The 20,944-nt window shown below is 35.9% G+C and overlaps 1 protein-coding gene across 1 annotated transcript in view; it reads left to right on the top strand.

The window, feature by feature from the left end:
* Window positions 1-11,779: 11,779 nt before the first annotated feature.
* LOC122731272 (vomeronasal type-2 receptor 26-like) overlaps window positions 11,780-20,944 on the top strand; it is a 41,704-nt gene continuing 32,539 nt past the window's right edge. Inside the window, exon 1 of the mRNA XM_043971279.1 lies at window positions 11,780-12,024. Coding sequence (XP_043827214.1) covers window positions 11,780-12,024 — 245 coding nt within the window. The remainder of the gene's footprint in view (window positions 12,025-20,944) is intronic.

Genomic DNA, 20,944 nt, shown 5'->3' on the forward strand with positions numbered 1-20,944 from the left:
TCTAGACTAAGTGGAAAGCCTGCCTTCTGAGGAGGGCTGTTATCTCACGGATCCATCCTGACAAAGATGTCTTGTGATCCCTACGTAGGTACTGAGTTTAGGAGCTTAGAAGAGAAGTATACCTAAGGAGAATCTTAGGAGGAATTCCCAAAGGGAAAAAAGAATTTCTGAATCTGGGACTCACAAGATTTCCCTTGGTCACACACGTGTACTTTGTGAGTGTAACTCCCTCCTCTTGCACTTTAAGTAAGAGCCCGTTTACTCCAGGAGTCTTTAAGAGAGGAGATGACCCCAGGTCAGGGGAATACTTTATATCCTCTATTCTTGTTACACCTTCTTAGTAAATACCTTTTCTAGAAACCAATAGTTTAACTGGTTGATTGATATTGGAGGGTTAATGGGGATCATAATAGCACCTATCTCTTAGACTTGTGAAGAACAATGGAGATCTCTGTGAAGTGCTTAGCAACATTTTCAGCACATAACAAACACTATTTAAATGCCATTATTGGTATTAGTCTAGTTATAATTATTAATGGTAGATTTAGTGACTTGCTTAGGGTCACATATCTAGGACATATCAGAGAAAGGACTTAAACACAGGTCTTTAAATCTTCATAGGATTCTTGTATGGGTCTTCCTCTGGCACTCACACAGGTATGTTAATTTGGGGCTTTAAAGGTATGAGTGATATTCCTCCTCTTTGGGTTTTAAGGGTGACTCTGAAGGGTTTGGGCTTCTGATACTATCTTTCACAAGCCCCTTCCTCCTAACACTTTTAGAAAGAATTTCTTAGATATATTGGTAGTTGATTGTCATAAGACATAATAAAAATGAGAAAGTAGTCATACATCAGTAATTTTTCTCTGTTTTTTTTGGCAAAAAATCTTTTCCTGAGTGTAAAAAATCTTTTCCTGAGTGTAAAATCTTCAGACAGTGTCATACTGTTTGTTATGTTTCTTTTGTACAAAATTATTTATTTTAAATGGTATTTTTAAACTTTGAGTTCCAAATACTCTACCTCCCTATAGCCTCTCCTTGACCCATTGTGAATGCAAGGAGTATAATAATTATTACTCCTGCAAAACATGTTTCTATATTAACCATGTTTAAAATTTTAAAAATTAAAATAATGTGATTAATCTGCACTCATAGTTCATCGATATTTCTCTGAAGTTAGATAATATTTTTCATCAGGAGTCTTTAGGTATTTCATTGGATCACTATTGATAAGTATAGTGAAGTCTTATGGTTGATCATTGGTTACAATATTGTTGTTAATATGTTCAATGTACTGGTCACTTTGCTTGGCATAATTTCTTATAATTCTTCCTAGGATTCTCCAATATCATTCTGTTCATTGTTTTTTGTAGCTCATTAATATTCCATCCTAATCATGTATTAAAACTTGTTCAAGCATTCCCCAGCTGCTGGGCATCTCCTCAATTTCCAATTCTTTGCCACCATAAAAAGAGGTGCTAGAAATATTAACATATGAGTTCCTTTTCTTTTTTTTTATTTCTTTGGGATATAGCCCCAGTTTTGGTATTCATGTCATAATGCTTTAAAAATTGTGATACTTGTAGCATATATTTCCTGTCTCTCCTTCCTTGGTTGCAAATACTATTAGATTAGCATTTCTTTCCTTATATATTACATTTGGGTTCAAAGATATGAAGCCAATGTCATTGAGGATAAAAGCAGGTCATCCTTAAAATACTGATAATTCTGATATAATTGCTGATTATACTCAACAAATCTTTATTTGATGAAATTCTGAGACTTCCTCTCAGAAATAAACAGACCACTGGAGCTGCCACTTTCTTTAGGATGCAGTAATGTAACTGCAACGGGGAAGAGGACAAAAATAACAGAACTTGTGACTCTGCCCTCTTCTTTTGAGGACTTTTGAGCCCATAGATAGGATAAAGAAAAACCTTGGGAAGATAGCAGACTGTGATATTTCCAACAAGCACCTCCCTTCCAGAACAATTAATATAAATGAAAAGCATTTAGAAGAAGGACAAAAAGTCAAGAATTGACCACCAGGTAATTCTTATAGGAAATCTATCTGAAGCTAGCAACAAGCCAACAGTATAGACGTTCTCACATTTCCTGCCTTCCCCTTGCCACATGACTATGAGCTCTTTGGCTGCTACTAATTTAGACACTTTACTTAAGAGCTCAGTTCTTTGACATTTCCTTGACAAGGATGAGTGTGAGGTGAGGGGACATCCTTACTTCCAGAGTCAATGGAAGACTTGCCATATCACATGGTTCTACTCCTGGATTCTCCTGTTATAAATTTGCATGTTCTAGTCCAGAGCATTCTCTCAACCCATAAGCCTGGGATGAATTTAGGTACCTCAGTGTCACAGAGTTAAATCCATATAATTTCCTCTTTCTATGTCAATGAGTTAATGACACCAAATAAAGGCAGTCCTGAAGACCAAAAAGATGTATCTGTCATTTTTTTAACTTTCTTTTTTTAATTTTAATTAATTTTAACTTTTTTGGGGCTTAGTTTTTGGGGGGGCAATGAGAGTTAAGTGACTTGCCCAGGGTCACATAGCTAGTAAGTGTCAAGTGTCTGAGACTGGATTTAAACTTAAGTCCTCCTGAATCCAGGGCTGGTGCTCTATTCACTGTGCCACCTAGCTGCCCCCTATTTTTTACTTTTAATCATAAATGTATTTTATTATTTTCCAGTTACATGTTAAGATAGTTTTCAACATTCATTTTCATAGGATTATGAGTCCCAATTTTTTTCTCCCACCCTTCCTTATCTACCCCCTCCCCAAGAGGGAAAGCAATATGATATAGGTTATATATATGCACAATCACATTAAACACATTTCTGCATTGGTTATATTGTGAAAGAAGCAGCAGAACAAGGGGAAAACATCCAAAAAGCAAAAACCAAACCAAAACCAAAACCAAAGCAAAACAAAGAAACAGCCAAAAAGTAGAAACCGTATAGTTCAATCTGCATTCAGAATTCACAGTTCTTTTTTCTGGATGTTGAGAACATTTTCTATCTTGAGTTCTTTCAAATTGTTTTGGATCATTGCACTGCTGAAAAGAGTCAAGTCTATCACAGCTGATCATCACACAATATTGCTGTTACTGTGCAGTGTTCTGGTTCTTCTCATATCAGTCACCATCAGTTCATGTAAGTCCTTCCAGGGTTTCTCTGCAATCCTCCTGCTCATAGTTTCTTATAGCACAATAGTATTCCATTTCATTCATATGCCACAATTTGTTTAGCCATTCCCCAATTGATGGGCATTTCTTCAATTTCTAATTCTTTGCCACCACAAAGAGCGTTGCTATAAATATTTTTGTACATGTGTGTCCTTTTCCCTCTTCTATAATCTCTTTGGGATACAGACCTAACAGTGGTACTACTGGGTCAAAGGGTATGAACAATCCCATAGCCCTGTGAGCATAGTTCCAAATTGCTCTCCAGAATGGTTTGGTCAGTTCACAGCCCCACCAACAGTTCATAAGTGTTCCAATTTTTCCACAGCTTTTCCAACATTTATTATTTTCCTTTTTTTTGTCATATTAGCCAATCTGATAGGTGTGAGGTGGTACCTCAGAGTTGTTTTAATTTACATTTCTCTAATCAATAGTGATTTAGAGCTTTTTTCATATGACAATAGATAGCTTTGGTTTCTTCATCTGAAAACTGCCTGTTGACCATTTCCAAATTGGGGAATGACTTGCTTTCTTATAAATTTGATTTAGTTTTCCTATATATTTTAGAAATGAGGTCTTTATCAGAAATACTGGCTTTAAAAATTGTTTCCCAGATTTCTGCCTCCCTTCTAATTTTGGCTGCATTGCTTCTGTTTGTACAAAACCTTTTTAATTTAATGTAATCAAAGTCATCCATCTTGCATTTCATAATATTCTCTATCTCTTGTTTGGACATAAATTGTTTTACTCTCCATAGATCTGAGAGGTAAACTACTTCCTTCTCTACTAATTTATCTAAGGGATCATCATTTATGTCTAAATCTTGTACCCATTTTGACTTTATTTTAGTACACCACTCTATTTGCACACATCCCAGATGAATTATATTCTTGAGTACTAAAATAAATGGCTGATGTGATGGAAGATCCAAAATAAGTAGTAACATTTAAAGAATCATAAAGAAGTGGATCATTTTCATTAAAGTGAAAAAGACCAAATGTTCTGCTCTTCCAAAAAAGAGAAAGTCGTTAGACTATCTGAAAGACATAATCAAAGAAAAAAATCTAGACATCATATTTCTTTTTTTTTTTTTAGTGAGGCAATTGGGGTTAAGTGACTTGCCCAGGGTCACACAGCTAGTAAGTGTTAAGTGTCTGAGGCCGGATTTGAACTCAGGTACTCCTGACTCCAGGGCCGGTGCTTTATCCACTGCACCACCTAGCCACCCCTCTTTTTTTTTTTTTAGTGTAGACATCATATTTCAAGGAATTATCAAGTAAAACTACCTTGTTATCCCAGAACCAGAAGGTAAAATAGAAATTGAAAGAGTCTACTGATCACTACATGAGATACCAGAATGAAAATTTCTAGCAATATATAGACAAGATAATATAATGATAACTGTATTAATTTTAATAATTAATCATCATAATAATTATTGTATATTATAAACCAAAGGTTTCAGGTCAAAGATAAAATACATCAACTAGCCAGAATGAATCAATTCAAAAATCATGGCACCATAGTCAGGATCACACAGGATTTAGCAGCTTGGAATATGATATTATAGAAGGCAAAAGATTTCAGTATAACTTATCCAGAAAAACTGAGTTTAATTTTTTGAGGGAAAAATAGATATTTAATGAAATAGAGGATTTTTGATCAATTCTAAGAGGAATACTGGAGCTTAATAGAAAATGTCTTTCAAATATAAGACTCAAGAAAAATATAAAAAAGAAAACATTAATGAGAACTAATTAGGTACTGAATAAGGTTATACTGTGTAGCTTTTTATGTGAGAAGATACTACATATAACTGTAAATAACTATTATTGGTAGGGACATTAGAAGGATTCTACTTAAAAGGAGGGAAATAGAAATTGTTAATTATGTTGGGATGATAGAAAAAAATTTAAAGATGAGAAAGAGGGATACCCTGAAAGAAGGGAGAATGGAGAATAATGGAGAAAATTATATTAATTTTTAGAGGCCCATAATTAAGAACTTTTATGGTAGACAGGAAAATGTTGGGGGTTGCCAATGTTTGGATCTCATTAACATCTAAATTGATTCTAAGAAGGAAAATGTAGACACATCTAGCTATTATACTTTTATTTGTCTATATACCCATTTGGTAACACACATCTACTTTTCCAGCAGGGAAGCAAGAAGGATAGGGGATAAGGTAAAGAGAGAGGGAGGGTAATAAAAAATGCACTGGTAAGAAACAAAGTAGACTAGAAAGGAGGGAAAGTTTAAAAAGAGACAGAGAAGGATAAATAGAAGAAATTAGGACAGAGGGAAATGCACAGAGAGGCATCAGGGTCAGAAATCATGATCTAAAACAAACCAAAAGCAAAAATACAGTAAAGTAAAGGTGTGGAACAAAAATAACTCCAAACACCTAAAAGAGAAACTGAGGCAGATCTCTGAGCCAAAGCACTTTTTTGGGGGGCAAGGCAATGAGGGTTAAGTGACTTGCCCAGGGTCACACAGGTAGTAAGTGTCAAGTGTCTGAGGCTGGATTTGAATTCAGGTCCTCCTGAATCTAGGGCTGGTGCTTTATCCACTGCACCATCTAGCTACCCCCAAAGTACTTTGTTAAAGGAAGCTGGTACCCTCTAATAAAGTGGACCCCAGACCCTCCTTACAGACTGAGATAACCCTCCTTCCAGTGCCTCATTTTTTAAGGGTTAATACCAGATCTATTACCTGAACATTCTAAAGTGACTATGCAAAGTACAGGATTACATTAATTGAACATATGATACATAAGGTAAAATAAGCCAAAATTGTATGTCAGCAGCATCACAGGTTGGATGAGTATTTCTTCTGACTAGATGGTCACAAGGTGGATGGGCTTCTCCTAAGGTTGGGCAAGAGGAAATGGTATGAAGTATAAATATGTTCCAAGAACACATCATATGACTTTCCATGTCATGTCACCCATGCTTGGCTTGATCATAGAATCTGAGCAAAACAGGCTGGAGTTATCCACTTCAGCATTCCTGAGGTTAATGAAAATAAGTTCCATAGCTGGGAAACAAGGAGTGGACATTACTTTAAAGTTTAAGGCCTATTATAGGGCTCTTGTACTAGAATCTATATTCCTATGTAATTTATACAAAAATATGGATTAATACCTTGCTTATTCTTTAGCCTATTATTAGATGACTGCCAATACATATTACTAGATGAATATATTGAAATAATTGCTAATAATCATTACCACATATAGAATCATAATGGACTAATATTCATTAGAATTTGAGTAGGAGTTCTCAATGAATCATCTTTTGCAGGGAAAAATATCTTGTAAATATGAAAAAGAGACAATAAATATCTATACTAAACATATATGCACCAATGACACAGCATCCAAATTCTTAAAGGAAAAATTAATTTAATTGTAGGAGAAAATAGACAGTAAGGCAAAATTTGATATAGGGAGAGTTAATTGAGTGGCTTGCTATAATATTGGGGTCCCAGAAATAATGAGGGAACTCTAGGTCTGAAGTTCCCTCCCCTCTGAACTGCCTTTTTAGATATTTCTCCCAGGCCAATAAGAAAGGAGCCTAACAACCTGTTTTCCACAAATGAATCAGATTTTATTAATGAGAATAAAATAAACAGCAAAGGTGAAATTAATAAAATCAAAGATAAGGGAATAGGAAAAAAAGAAATATGGATAATCCTCCTAACTCTAACCTAAGTCTATACAATCCCCAAACTCACTTCCAGTTCAGCTAATTCAAAAGAGCAGGGCTGTATGTTAACTCACCACCTGGGGTCCATAACTTCAATGGAAAATAACTTTGCAGTCAGGGCCCTCAGGAAAAAACTGCCCACTCCTGTGGCTTACACCACTGCAAAGAGAGTGTTCTCTCTTCAGCAAGCATTTACTCTCCTTCCCCCAAAGGGGAGGTCCTTTAAACGCAACCAAAGAGTGGTTTCTCCTGCTGACATCAGCAGCATTTGTTACTCAGGACAGGCCAGGTGTGACCCATCCCAACCAGTCTGCCAAATTCCATTTTACCACACCTCTCACAGCTAGATAAATCTACCATAAATTAATAAGAAAGAAGTCAAGGAGAAGAATAGAATCTTAGATAAGTTAGATATGATAGATCTCTGGAGAAGAGTGAAAGAGAATAGATAGGAGTATTCTTGTTTCTCAGTTGTACCATGTATTAGGGCATAAAACCCTCAAAAGTGGAAATCATAATACAATATATGTAGTAAAGGGCTGTGGAAGCACACATTGAAAATGTATACTTCAATAAAAGAGAAAAAGAATGGATCAATGATTTGTGCATGAAACTAAAAAAAAAGAAATAAAAAGAACAAAGTAAAATCCTCCAATTAAAGACCAAAATGGAAATACTGAAATTCAATGAGGAGAATAATAAAATTGAAACTAAATATCACTGAACTAATAAGTAAAACTGGGAAATGGTGTTAAGAAAAAACACACAATAAAATAGATAAGCCATTGGTCAATTTGATTTAAAAAAGAATAAAAACAATTACTTGTATCACAAAACAGTAAATAAACAAACAATGAAGAAGAAATTAATTATTAGGAGTTATTTTGCCCAGTGATATGCCATGAAAAGTCAGATTTGAGTAAAACAACTGAACCAGTACAACAGCAGCTCATGAAACTGACAATCTAAGTGAAATAGATGATCATCCATAAAAAATACTGTACAGATTAAGAGAAAAGGAAATAGAATGCTTAAATAACCCTATTTTAGAAAAAAGGTATTCAACAAGCCCCACCTAAGTTCCCTAAGAAAACAATCCTAGGACCAGACAGATTTACAACTGAATTCTACCCAAAATTTAAGGAGCAATTAATCCCAATGTTATATAAACTTTTTGAAAATAAAAAGGTAAAGAAGAAGTCATTCAGTTGAAAGTTTAGTCATTTCAGTTGCATCCAACTCTTAATGATTCATTTTGCCCTTTTTTTGCAAAGATACTGTGAAGAAGTATTAAAGTCAGCATTTATTGATGTCATATCCTTGAATGGTTTTTCAATTTCACTAAATATTTTAATTACATTCTTGTCTGGGAATTCATAGCATATAGTTTAACATTAACATTTTTATATGGCTATGGAGCCTTTAAAATTTATATGTTTATTTTAATTAAAGTTTCAGATTTTGGTATCAAGACAATATCTTTTGAATCTTTTTTCCCTTGATTCTCAATTCTTAGCCTCCACAAAGAGTTGCTATAAATATGTTTTGTACAATTTCCCCCCTTTTCTCTTTTTCATGATTACTATTGTTAACTGTTTCCCTTCCATCCTATTCCCTTCCCCATGATATTTATTCTATTATCCATCTTCTTTCATCCTATCACTCTTCAAAAGGGATTTGCTTCTTTCTGTCCCCTCCCCCAATCTGCCCTTCCTTCTTTTGTCCCTCTCTCTTTATCTCCTCCCCAGTGCATTGCCCTCACCCCTCAATTTAACCCTAAAGATGTCATTATGGGGAAGTTAGGTGAGGCCTTCCTGGGACTGGATATGTGTCAGCATGACTGTGGATTTGGGCTACACTTCTGTCTCAGCACAGCAGTTTCCTCCTTCCAACTTTCCAAACTGTCCTTGGTTGGAAAATTCTTCTGTGGATTTGGCTGCTCCAGGAATTGTCCTATGGCATTATTTGGATGTTTTTTAGAGTGATCATGTAGTGAGTTCAAGAGCTCACTGCCTTTCCTCCACCATCTTGACTCTGCCCCAGAAGTCCCCTCATAAGGGTTAATAAAGATAAAACGTAAGCTTTTGTGTTAGCAATTATTCTTTGCTCTTTTTATCATCACTTTTATCTTCTATTATCAGATATCTTGTAATAAAATGAAATGATTTCAAAATTTTGTTGTTTCCAATTTAAATGTCTTTGTCCTATTTTTCTTCATTTCATCTTACTTAATTCATATTTTTCTTCTCTAAATTATAAATTAGGGATTGAAATAAGTCAAAGAGATTATCAATTAATAAAATAACCAAAGTATTAACATTTATGAGAAAAACTAGGATGAGTTTTAGTGGAGAAAGTAAAAAAAAAGATCAATATGTAACTAATGACTTTTTATTAGCATAATACATAAAAGCACCCATAGAAAAGGAGAAAGATGCATATAATTGTTCAGTCATTTCACTAGTTTCCAAGTCTTTGTGGCCCTATTTGGTTTGCCATTTCCTTTTGTAGCTCATTTTACAGATAAGAAAACTAAGGCAAACTGGGTTAAGTGACTTGCCCAGAGCCATACTGCTAGTATCTGAGGTCAGATTTGAACTGAGGAAGACTATTTTTCTTGAATCCAGGCCCAGCAGTCTATCCACTGTGCCACCCAGTGGCCCTATAGGATGGGTTAAAAATAACTGTTTAGGCCTCTAGAGAATAAGTTGAAGGACACCCCATTTCTCCCCTATCTCTGGGGTACTATGAATATTTGAAGAAGATATTGGGAATCATAGAAGGAAACGTATTTCCTGGGTGGAATAAACAGAAAATATAAAATAGGCACCATCACCAAGAGGGAATAAGATAAGTGTCTTTTAATATATCATCTTGTGGGGAAAGGGTAGGAGATATAATTCAAGACAAGATTCTACATCTGGTTGTGTGGTCATAATTCCCACTGGAAGGAATGTGAGGATATGGTTGGGTATGTAGGAAGACAGACTTATGGGAATATACAACAGTAGCTTATGACTTCAAAGGGATGAGATCAAAATGGACATTTATAGCCCAAAGGGCTATAAAACTATGTACACCCTTTGTGTCAGGAACATTAGTACTGGTTCTGTACCCCAAAGAGATCTTTAAAAAAGGAAAAAAAAGAAAAGGAGGAAAGGAAGGAATTTGGAACATTTAAAAAAACTAATGTTAAAGTTTTTATTGGCAAGTAATTGAGAAAAATATCAAAAAAGTGAAAATAATAAAATGCATTGTTAACTGGAGCTTTTTCTATAAGAGGAGGGCAATGTTGAAATTTATAGGTGTGAAGAACTAGGGGAAACTCGCATGACTTGAAGTGGTTTTCCCGTGTTGAACTTATGGAAAGAAAGGGACAAAGTTTCCCAAGATGCACAGGGACGTGTGGGGTTTGATCTTTATCTATGGAGGGAAGATTTAAATTTTGGGGGACTACTATGAGTCTTATTCTTAGTGTCAGCATGGTGTCAACACAAAGGCAGGACTTGAATGTTCATTACTGATAGATGTGTTAAGCTTACTGCTGTATTAATGGGGATGGAAGTCCAAAGGCTCAGATTAGCAATTGGGTCAAACAGATCTCAAACCTTTATAACCACTCTCAGTTACCTATGGGGCAGCTTTCCTACTATACTTATGGCACAGCTATTGGAGAAACAAGGAGTTTTGTGCTGAATGTGATTTATCAAATATCTATTTGGGCATAGTTCCAAATTGCTCTCCAGAATGATTGGATCAATTTACAACTCTACTGACAGTGGATTAGCATTCCAGTTTTTCCCACTTACTCTCCAACATCCATCATTTTCTTTTTTATCATATTAGTCACTCTTTATTTTGAGGGGCAATGAGGGTTAAGTGACTCTCCCAGGGTCACACAGCTAGTAAGTGTCAAATGTCTGAGGTCAGATTTGAACTCAGGTCCTCCTGAATCCAGGGCCAGTGCTTTATCCACTGTGCCACCTAGCTGCCCCAGTATTAGCCACTCTTTTAGGTGTGAGGTAATACCTCAGAATTTGTTTAATTTGCATTCTTCTGATCAAGAGTGATTTAGAACATTTTTTCATAGCTTTGATTTCTTTGTCTGAAAACTACCTGTTCATATCTTTTGACTATTTATCAACTTGGGAATGCCTCATATTCTTATAAATTGGACTCATTTCTCTATATTAAATTTATCAAGATTACAACATCACTGTTCTTTTCATTTTTTACTATTATTCATTATTGAAAAATATATTCATTCCATATTTCATCTGGCTAACAACTCTGGTGGATGTCATCAGGGAAATAAAGATTAGATATTAGATATTTGGTTTTTTACAATAGAAATAGTCCACTGTAAAGGCTCCCCTGACTCAGAAGAGCCAAGATAGTCTTGGGGAAATTCTCAGAAGCTATGACACCTGCTATAGCTTCAGGAAACAAAAATAAGGAATTATATGTGAAAGCTTAGTTTTCACTTGAGTTCTTCACTTGGGAAGAAGGATGCAGGTGCAGAGCTTCTGGGTGTGATGGTCCTCAGAGTCTTTCACTCACTGACTATGGTCAAAATATTTGTTTAGTTTTCAATTATGAGACAGCAAGATGAACCAATTTTCCAACTCTATCCACTGGGAACACTTAGGATAATATCTAGAAGGCAAAATTTGCCCATAAATATATCCTGTTCTATCTAAGTTTTGCTTTCGTTCTTCATAGAGTACTCTCTCCCTGGGTGTGAATACCTGGGATCTTCATCAAGAATAAAATATTTTAGCTATAGAGAATGTGCTCACAGAAGCATGAACAAAGACATGAATCTTGAGAGTCTCCCCTCCTTGGCTTTTCCAAGATTTAGCATGTTGGCCATGAGCTTGGGCAAACTGTGGCTCTTATTCTCTAGGGGATTCCTGGTCCTGTTTTTGCAGTTTTCTCTTTCTGAATATCAGAATGTGCAGCATAGCTGTCTCTTGGAAAGAGAATACAGTCCTATGTTTTACAAGGATGGGGACCTGGTCATAGGGGCCTTATTGTCCATGTTTGACTACCCTTTCGGCTCCCAAAATCTTCTGCAATTCACATTTCCACCACTCCCGCCTACTATGGAATCACGGTAAGTTATCTCTTCTGTTCATACTGATTGGGTAAAATATAATCAGACATACCTCTAACTAGTTTCCATAATGGGTAGAGTATTATGTGAATGAGAGTGTTACCATAGTTCACTAATAATCCAAAGATTGCACTCCTTCTATATTTCTGAAATAATCTTTTGGATAATTTCATTGAATTTAACAAAATGAGCACAATGTGCAGGCCATGGTTTGGGTAGTGAGGAGTTCAAAATGAAAAATGAGCCTTACCTTAAGAAGTATATCATTTACTTTTTTAAAAAGCAAAATTACCTATAATTGAGTAGCTTACCATTTATTCAAATTGTTCTTCCTCTAAGTAATGTGACTGCCATTTTAGAACATAGATAAATGTTTTTGGTCCCCCCCCCAGGGCAATGAGGGTTAAGTGACTTGCCCAGGGTCACACAGCTAGTAAGTGTCAAGTGTCTGAGGCCGGATTTGAACTCAGGTCCTCCTGAATCCAGGGCTGGTGCTTTATCCATTGTATCGCTTAGCTGCCCTGAGAAATGCTATTTTTAAGTGATTTTTCAGTTGTGTCCAACTCTCCATGACCCCATTTAGGGTTTTCATTTAGAGATACTGGAGGGGTTTGCCATTTCATTCTCTAGCTTATTTTATAGATGCGGAAACAAGGGCAAACAGGGGTAAGTAACTTACCCAGGGTCACAGAGCTAGTAAATATCTGAGGGAAGATTTCAACTTAAGAAATTGTCTTTTTTATTCCAAGCCCAGTGCTCTATGTACTGTACCACTTAGAACAGAGAAATGAAACTCTGATAAAATTCACAATATTGTTTCCAGTTCTTTTATTCTTTTTCCCCATTGTTTCCTTCTATTTCTTAATACTCTAACAGTTTTCAAATATTAAGAGGGGACATAGTGATTTTCTTTGGTTGTAGAACTGTGCTTAATACATCACCATAATGCTTTCAGACACAAGACAGCCTGCTCTTTTCCAGGAAATCTCAAAACTGGGCCCTGCATACTGCAGAATGTTTCTCACTCCTCCTGTGCATCTTATCTACTGAGCAGAGATGAAGCTGATCAGAGGGTTGAGAGGTCTCTGACAACAATTTCCCTTACCTTCTTTTTTAATGGAATTTCATTCTGTTTTGCAGGACAAAATATCTCCTCATATTTCTCCCTCATTTTTTCCTTCTTCTAATTCTGCAGCTTTATATACTTTCTTATTTCCTGCCAAATTTTATGTATCCTGTCTTTATTATTATTATAGGTTGACTCCAGGTAGGAGTAATGTACTGTTGCAGAAATATTCCTTTTTTAATGAAAAAATTACATTTTATCACTATTCATTATTAAGATTTTCTTTTCTTAAGAGGAATTGCTGGAAACTGATCACTTTTCTATAAGTGATCTATAAGCAGGACAACCAAATATTTTAATCAATATATTCCCCAAATAAAATTACTTAAACATTATTTTTACCAATGATTTAGGCAGAAGACAAAATGACATCCTATCTTATTGGAAGAGAAAACAGAGCTGAGTGGGTCACACTCTAAGTGACCTCATCACTATATATGTGATTAATAATTGATTCTATTTAGGTGAATTATATTACACACACACACACACGCATATATATATATGTATATATGCATATTTGTATCTCTACATAAACATGCATTTACAGATAAAAAATACATACTTTTGGGGCAGCTAGGTGGTGCAGTGGATAGAGCACTGGCCCTGGAGTCAGGAGTACCTGAGTTCAAATCCAGCCTCAGACACTTAACACTTACTAGCTGTGTGACCCTGGGCAAGTCACTTAACCCTAATTGCCTCACTAAAATATATATATATATACTTTTAAGTTTGTATTTGCATACACATATATATGCAGATGCATATACATATAAATGTAGCTAGATGGTACAGTGCATAGAACCTTGGCTGGGAGTCAGGAAGTCTCATCTTTATGAGTTCAAATCTGGCCTCAGACACTTACTAGCAGTGTGACCCTGGGGAAGTCACCTCTGTTTACCTCAGTTTACTCATCTATAAAGTGACCAGGAGTAGGAAGTGGCAAACTACTCCAGTATCCTTGCTAAGGAAAACCTAAATGGGGTCCTGAAAACGGTCACATAAAATGGAACAACTTATATAAGCAGCTGTAATCTTTTTCTTGTATTGCAGTCCCCTATTACCATCGACTGATCTCAAATTTCAAATTGAATGTTACTTAGGCTTTTTCTACTTGATATTTCCTAAATAGAATTCATAATATTTCCCCCTAAACATAGCATCATTTAAAACTTGCCGATTTTTGTTAAATGCACAATCTTCCTTCAAGTCATCCACAATTAAAAATTCTGGGTCAGTGTCAGCTTCTTCTCAATCTCTGTATCCAATCACTAACCTACTCAATTTCTCCCTCCCCACATTTCTTTTATATCTGTCCCATCTTTTCTGCACACTCAATGACTATTCCCATTTAGCCTTACTTACCTTTTTTGTATTGCAATGGTCACCTGATTGATTTCCTGCTTCAAATCTCTCCCGACTCCAGTCAATTTCCATAAAATTACCAAAGTGATTTTCCTAAGGCATAGGTCTTGGTATTATGCTTGCCTACTTATTCAATTCCAGTTGTTTCCTTTTACCTCTCTTGTCAAATGTAAACTCTTCATTATTTAAGGATTTTCATAACCTGGCCACCATCTAAATATCTAAACTGATATTCTTTTAAAACCTACCACAAATATTTAAGTTCAGTCAAACAGAATGGCTTTCTTTTTTCATATTCCACACTCCATCTCATTTACCTGCTTTGCAAAGACTATTTTTCATTCCTTGAATTCATACTCTCTTCACTTAGCATTAGTAGTTTTTAAAGTACCAATCCCTAGACTACTTTCTAGATGAGGACTTTTCTGTTCCCCCTGAGCTGCCAGTGCCTCCCCTCACAAAGATGTTTTGTCTGTTTACTATATAATTTAGTCTACTGCTATGGCGCATGATATTTTGATTGACTAGAATGTAACCTCTTTGAGGACAGGATTGTTTTACTCTTGTCTCTAAATTCTCAGCACATGCTTACAATACAGTCAGTGCTTCCTGCATGCTTATGAGTTGATTTACAGATTTTGATCAATTATTTCATTCTCTACTCACTGGATGCACTTTAATTTCTCTCCTGTTTGAATACATTTACTGAACTTCCTTGGCTCCCTTTAGTCCCATATCTATGACATGAATAGTGTTTACTTACTTGAATAAAGTTGTAGGGGTGTGGACTTATCATATTCTAAATTTGCCCTTTTAGCCATAAATTTTGAGAAACTTCTTACTATCTAGCTCTATGAGTCAGGCATTTGAGGACTTGCTTATTTACTCCAATGTTAACCCTAATATTGTCATGATAAATACTTCTTTTGAAAGACATGTTACAGTTCCCTACCTATGATTTCAAATGGCATTAAAAGGCACATAACCAGTACAGTTGTCTCTTCTTGGGTAAGTATTTAGCCACATTTTCCAAGGGTCATTAAAAACATCTGGACATCAAGTTCAGAATTGGAGTCTTCACTATGTCTACAGAAATCTCATCTCAGAGTCATTGCATAGTAAATCAGTGTTTGATATGTTCAGTTTCATTTCAGGTCTATTATTAAAGTCAGAAGCACATGATCATTCCTTTTGAGATTGAAAGCAACTTAGAATTTATTGAGTCCAAAATCTGCATTATATACGCGAGAGCACTGACACTCAGGGGAGTTAAACAATATATCCAAAGCCACACAGCTAGCAAAATTAGTGGCAAGATTTAAACACATTCTTGATTCCATGTACAATACTCAATCCAGTATGTCATCTATCATAAGAAATTTTGCCCACCTCTTTATCCTCTTCTTATTTCCATAGGAAGATGGTCAAACACTATCAACATTTTTTAACCCAACAATTTGCTGTGATTGAGATCAACAAGGATCCCCATTTGCTGTCCAACATAACCATGGGATACCTGCTCCTCAATAACTTCCAGTACAGCGGTCTAGCTATAGAGATCTCCTTGACATGGCTATCAGGGAGAGGTAGGCCCTTCCCAAACTATAGATGTGATAGAAAATAAAAGTCAGTGGCTGTCAATGGAGAGATATCTGTTCTTCAGCCCATGCCTTATGCCACTTTATTAGGATTCTATAATGTCCCATAGGTAAGGGAGCCCACTACTACTGCCCATTTCCATTCTGACATGTTCTTTGTCATAAAAACTTCAAATCCATTAGAACTCTTACTGGTGCACTGTCATTCAGACAACTAACATTCATGAAGCACCTTCCACATATCAGGCACTTCTCTAACAATAGTGGATACAAAAGCAAGAGAAAAAAAAACTGTTCTCAAAGAGTTGACTCTTCTCTAGATTAGTTGATTTAGCACTGATTGTTTTGATTCAAGTAAAAATCACTCAATTAATGGTCAATTGCCTCTGGTTTAATCTTTTTTCTATATTTGTATCAGTCATCCACAATTCCAGGTAAAAAAGATATTTCTCTCTTTCCCTCTTCTCAGAATGTTCTTAAAGACATCCCTTAAGTCATCATTCTATAAGATATGATCAGCTCTGAAACTCTTACTTTCTCAGATTACTTCTTACTGCAGCTGCAGAAAGTCATCATGCCCTAGCACTGGTTATCCTTTTGCCCCATTCCTGCTTTATATCTTCTCTTTACCTCTTGTCTTCTCCCAGTATATGTTGAATAACTTCTCAGAAGGGACTCATATATTTTTTCATATCTTGAAGCATTTAACACAGTACCTGGAAATATAGGAGGGATTTAATAAATGTTCAACTCTAACTTTGACTCTTGTCATCTTGAGAAGGATTTGTGAATTTTTCCTCCATGAATCAACTCCTAGAATTTGGCTTCATCGATCTATGCTTCCAATGTCCATCACTTTAATATGACCTGCAAGTACTAAGGTAGTGTTTGCTTCCTTCCTGAATATAGGCTTGAATTGCCCTAAAAGTATGATCATTCCCACAAGAATATATGTAATTTAGAGGGGAGGGGGGAGGGAAAAATGTGAAACTAGAAGTATTATCAAAACAAATGTTGAAAACGATCTCTACATTTAACTGGAAAATAATAAAATACTTTCATAATTTAATAAAAAAGAATGTATGTAATTTATATTGTTAACTTCTTTTCATTAAATAAAATTTTATCAGATATGTAATATGGGTCACCTCAATAATCACAAAATATTGTGTTGAATGATACAATTTCTCTGTGCTTTCCAGTTGTGGAGGTAGCAAGACAACATGGTAATAAGTAATCAGATATATTCAAATGTCAGGATGATACTGTGTCTGGGCAAAAGCCTCCATGGCAGGGAGAATGGGAACATGTATCAGAGAAGTCAGAAAATGATATTTTTTATGCTATGTCTTTTTTTTTTGGGGGGGGGATGGGGCAATGAGGGTTAAGTGACTTGCCCAAGGTCATGCAGCTAGTAAGTGTCAAGTGTCTGAGACCAGATTTGAACTCATGTCCTCCTGAATCCAGAGCCAGTGCTTTATCCACTGTGCCACCTAGCTGCCCCTATACTATGTCTTATAGTAAAATCACTGTTGCTATTATGCCACCGCATATTTAGCTGCCTTTAAATCTGGATCCTTGTATTTCCATATATATGATAAGAAAAGTGTTTACTTATTTGAATCAAGCTGTATACCCTTTTAGGCCCAAACCTTGAGAAATTTCATGCCCTCTTGGATACCCATTGGGCTTCTTACAATTTTGTTTCTTCAGAGGTCATGGTAAAGCATGAACACACCTTGGAGAAGTATCCTAAGATTTTTGTAGTTCACTCATTTCAATCATGTCTGACTCTTTGTGATCCCATTTGAGATTCTGTGACAATTAAAAAGTTGAGAGACATAGGTTTTGGGTAATTTAATCATTTTATTAATAAGCCAAGCAGGTTATTAATAAAATAATGCTCACTTGGCTGTCTTTCTCAGACCAAATATAATCATATTACAGGGCTCACAGCTTACCCTTGAAACAGTAGGTGGTCAATGGGGTCAATAGAAATTATTTCTATATTCAGCTTTGGTCTATCATTTCAAAAAAATCTATCCCCTCTTCAATGGGAGGGCAGTGACCCTTGGAAGGTGAAGCCTTCCTCTACCTAGACAATCGGATTTGTTTCTACCCAAGTCTGAATAGAAGACAATGAGCTAGATTACATTTCTTGAATGGTTAAGTAGTGTCTGACCAAGATGAGGAGAGTTAATGCAATCTTATTCAGTAAGAATTACTGAAATTACAGGAAAAAGGGACTTTTCTCTGAATCTCCCCAAGATATGTTATTAATAATTTCTCAGATTCTTCCATTTGATTCTTTTAAGGCATAGCCTCCTCAATCTCCAACTTATATGACAAACCCTTCATCAAAGTTTCCTAACTATGGGACTTATGAGGGGAGACAATTTGAGGGGGAAATGTGGAAGATGGGTGACACTGACAAAATTGATAAGTAGCCCTTATAGATAAAAGTGAACAGCAAAATAAAATTCACAGATGTGTCTCCATCTGTTCCTCTGGAAACATCTGATGGGCTTCCACAGTTCAGGCCGGGTCTCAGAGCAGTTCTTCTTTAGCTCAGTTCGCTTGTAGAAATATTCTTCTCTGCTAAAAATTTCCTACAAAATTTATTCAAACACAAATTTCAAATTCCTTTGTAATAACAAGGTCAAACAATGAAAGTGAGCTCAAACTTTATGTCTCTATTATTAGAAAATGAAGTTTTGAACCTTTTTGACCAGGGAATTTACAATTTTGTGTTGTCCAACTGTCATGGTGAAATATATGTATTGAAAGAGAGGGACAGATAGAGAGAGAAAAGGAGAGATAGAGACAGAAAGACAGAGATAGAGAGAAAACTCAGATACAAACAGAAATTTGGAATCCAATTTTTATACTTTGCATTATTCATTCCCCCACCAGGAGGATAAGATTCTACTAAAGAATTAAAAACAGCTAGGGCATTGGGGCAGCTAGGTGGCGCAGTGGATAGAGCACCGGCCCTGGATTCAGGAGTATCTGAGTTCAAATCCGGCCTCAGACACTTAATACTTACTAGCTGTGTGACCCTGGGCAAGTCACTTAACCCCAACTGCCTCACTAAAAAAAAAAAAAAAAAAAAGAATTAAAAACAGAGAACTTTTTATAAGGAGATGGACTGTAATACAAAAATGAATTCATTTAAATTTTGCCAGATGAACTTTTGTAACAAAAGGTTCTGGGATAGGGTGTATACATACATTGAGTCACCAATTTTAAAATAGTGAATATCAAGTAAGATATTTATAATAAAAATATTCGCACCTTCTCACCATTTTCAAATGAATAACCCCTAGTAAAAGTGGGTGTCTCTTTAAGGAATTTACAAGATATGCAACAAGTCATTCTTCTAAGATAACTAATTGTACTGATATTCTTTTCATTAATACAGAACTGAAACATACGATATTAACTAAATAACTGAATTATATCATGGTCACACAAGTCTTTGCATCATTTACCTAATTATCCCCATACCATTGTGAGAAATTACACAGAAATATATCACTAATAGCAGATGTCAAGGCTAAATACTTAATTGGTTAGTTGGAATATAGAAGACTAAAATTATAGGCCAAAGAGCTCAAATCTTCTATCTGCATCTTATTATAGTAATTCATATGTGCTCCAGGATGAGTATATAAGATAAAGATTTAGTATTGTCATCCTACTGATCCTTTAACATGATTATAGAAATTGGACATAAGAGAATAGGTACAGGACTATATGGTAAGGGAAAAATGCTTTCCTAACTTCACATCTATTCCAGGTGAAAGTTATTAAGATGGCCATGTGCATTGAGCCAGACTTAAAAATGAGCCAGACGGCATATTTTTCCATACAAGAAATGTCACAGGGACAGCTAGGTGGCTCAATGGATAGAGCGCCTAGCCTTTCCCATGAGAACTCCACCAACAATTTATGCATGTAGAACCTCATAGGGTTGCTGGCATTGTTGATCATTGGCTCAATAGAATTCCTTGGTGATCATACCCAGAGTCGGATTCAAAATAATATCAGTTAAGAATCTCATAAGGTGTTTTGTTTTTGTTTTGTTTTGTAGAAGCCCTTTATTAGCATAATTGCATCTTCAAAAAATTGTGAAGTCACTAACCTGAACCAGGTCTAGTTCCTAACAAAGATTGGGATTTCCTGAACACGCAAATAATTGACAACTTTTGGGTTGCCAACATTTACTTGCCACCTCCCAACAAGATATGTAGCTGGCTTATTGTTTGAAATAAGCAGGGGGTCAACAGGTTACTTCTCTGACTTTGAGTTTGATAAATGAGTACAATTAGTTGTGCATAATCTGTCTGAGACAGCTCCCAATTGGAAGCACTGGAGCTTGCACTAAAGGCTTGCAAATCTTAGATCCCCACAACAACCCTGTGATGTAGGTGCCCTCTTATAACTCCTTAGAACACAAAACAAAACACAGAGAGGTTATTGTGATGGCTTTTTCTTTTTCTTTGTTTTTTTGTGAAGCAATTGGGGTTAAGTGACTTGCCCAGGGTCACACAGCTAGTAAGTATCAAGTGTCTGAGGCTGGATTTGAACTCAGGTCCTCCTGACTCCAGGACCAGTGCTCTATCCACTGTGCCACCTAGCTGCCCCTTTTTTTGTTTGTTTGTTTGTTTGTTTTTTTGCAGGGCAATTGGGGTTAAGTGACTTGCCCAGGGTCACACAGCTAGTATTAAGTGTCTGAGGCCGGATTTGAACTCAGGTACTCCTGACTCCAGGGCCAGTGCTCTATCCACTGCGCCATCTAGCTGCCCCCTTTTTTTTGTTTTTTTTTTGC

This window comes from Dromiciops gliroides, chromosome 6 (genome assembly GCF_019393635.1).
Source record: "Dromiciops gliroides isolate mDroGli1 chromosome 6, mDroGli1.pri, whole genome shotgun sequence".
NCBI lineage: Eukaryota > Metazoa > Chordata > Mammalia > Microbiotheria > Microbiotheriidae > Dromiciops > Dromiciops gliroides.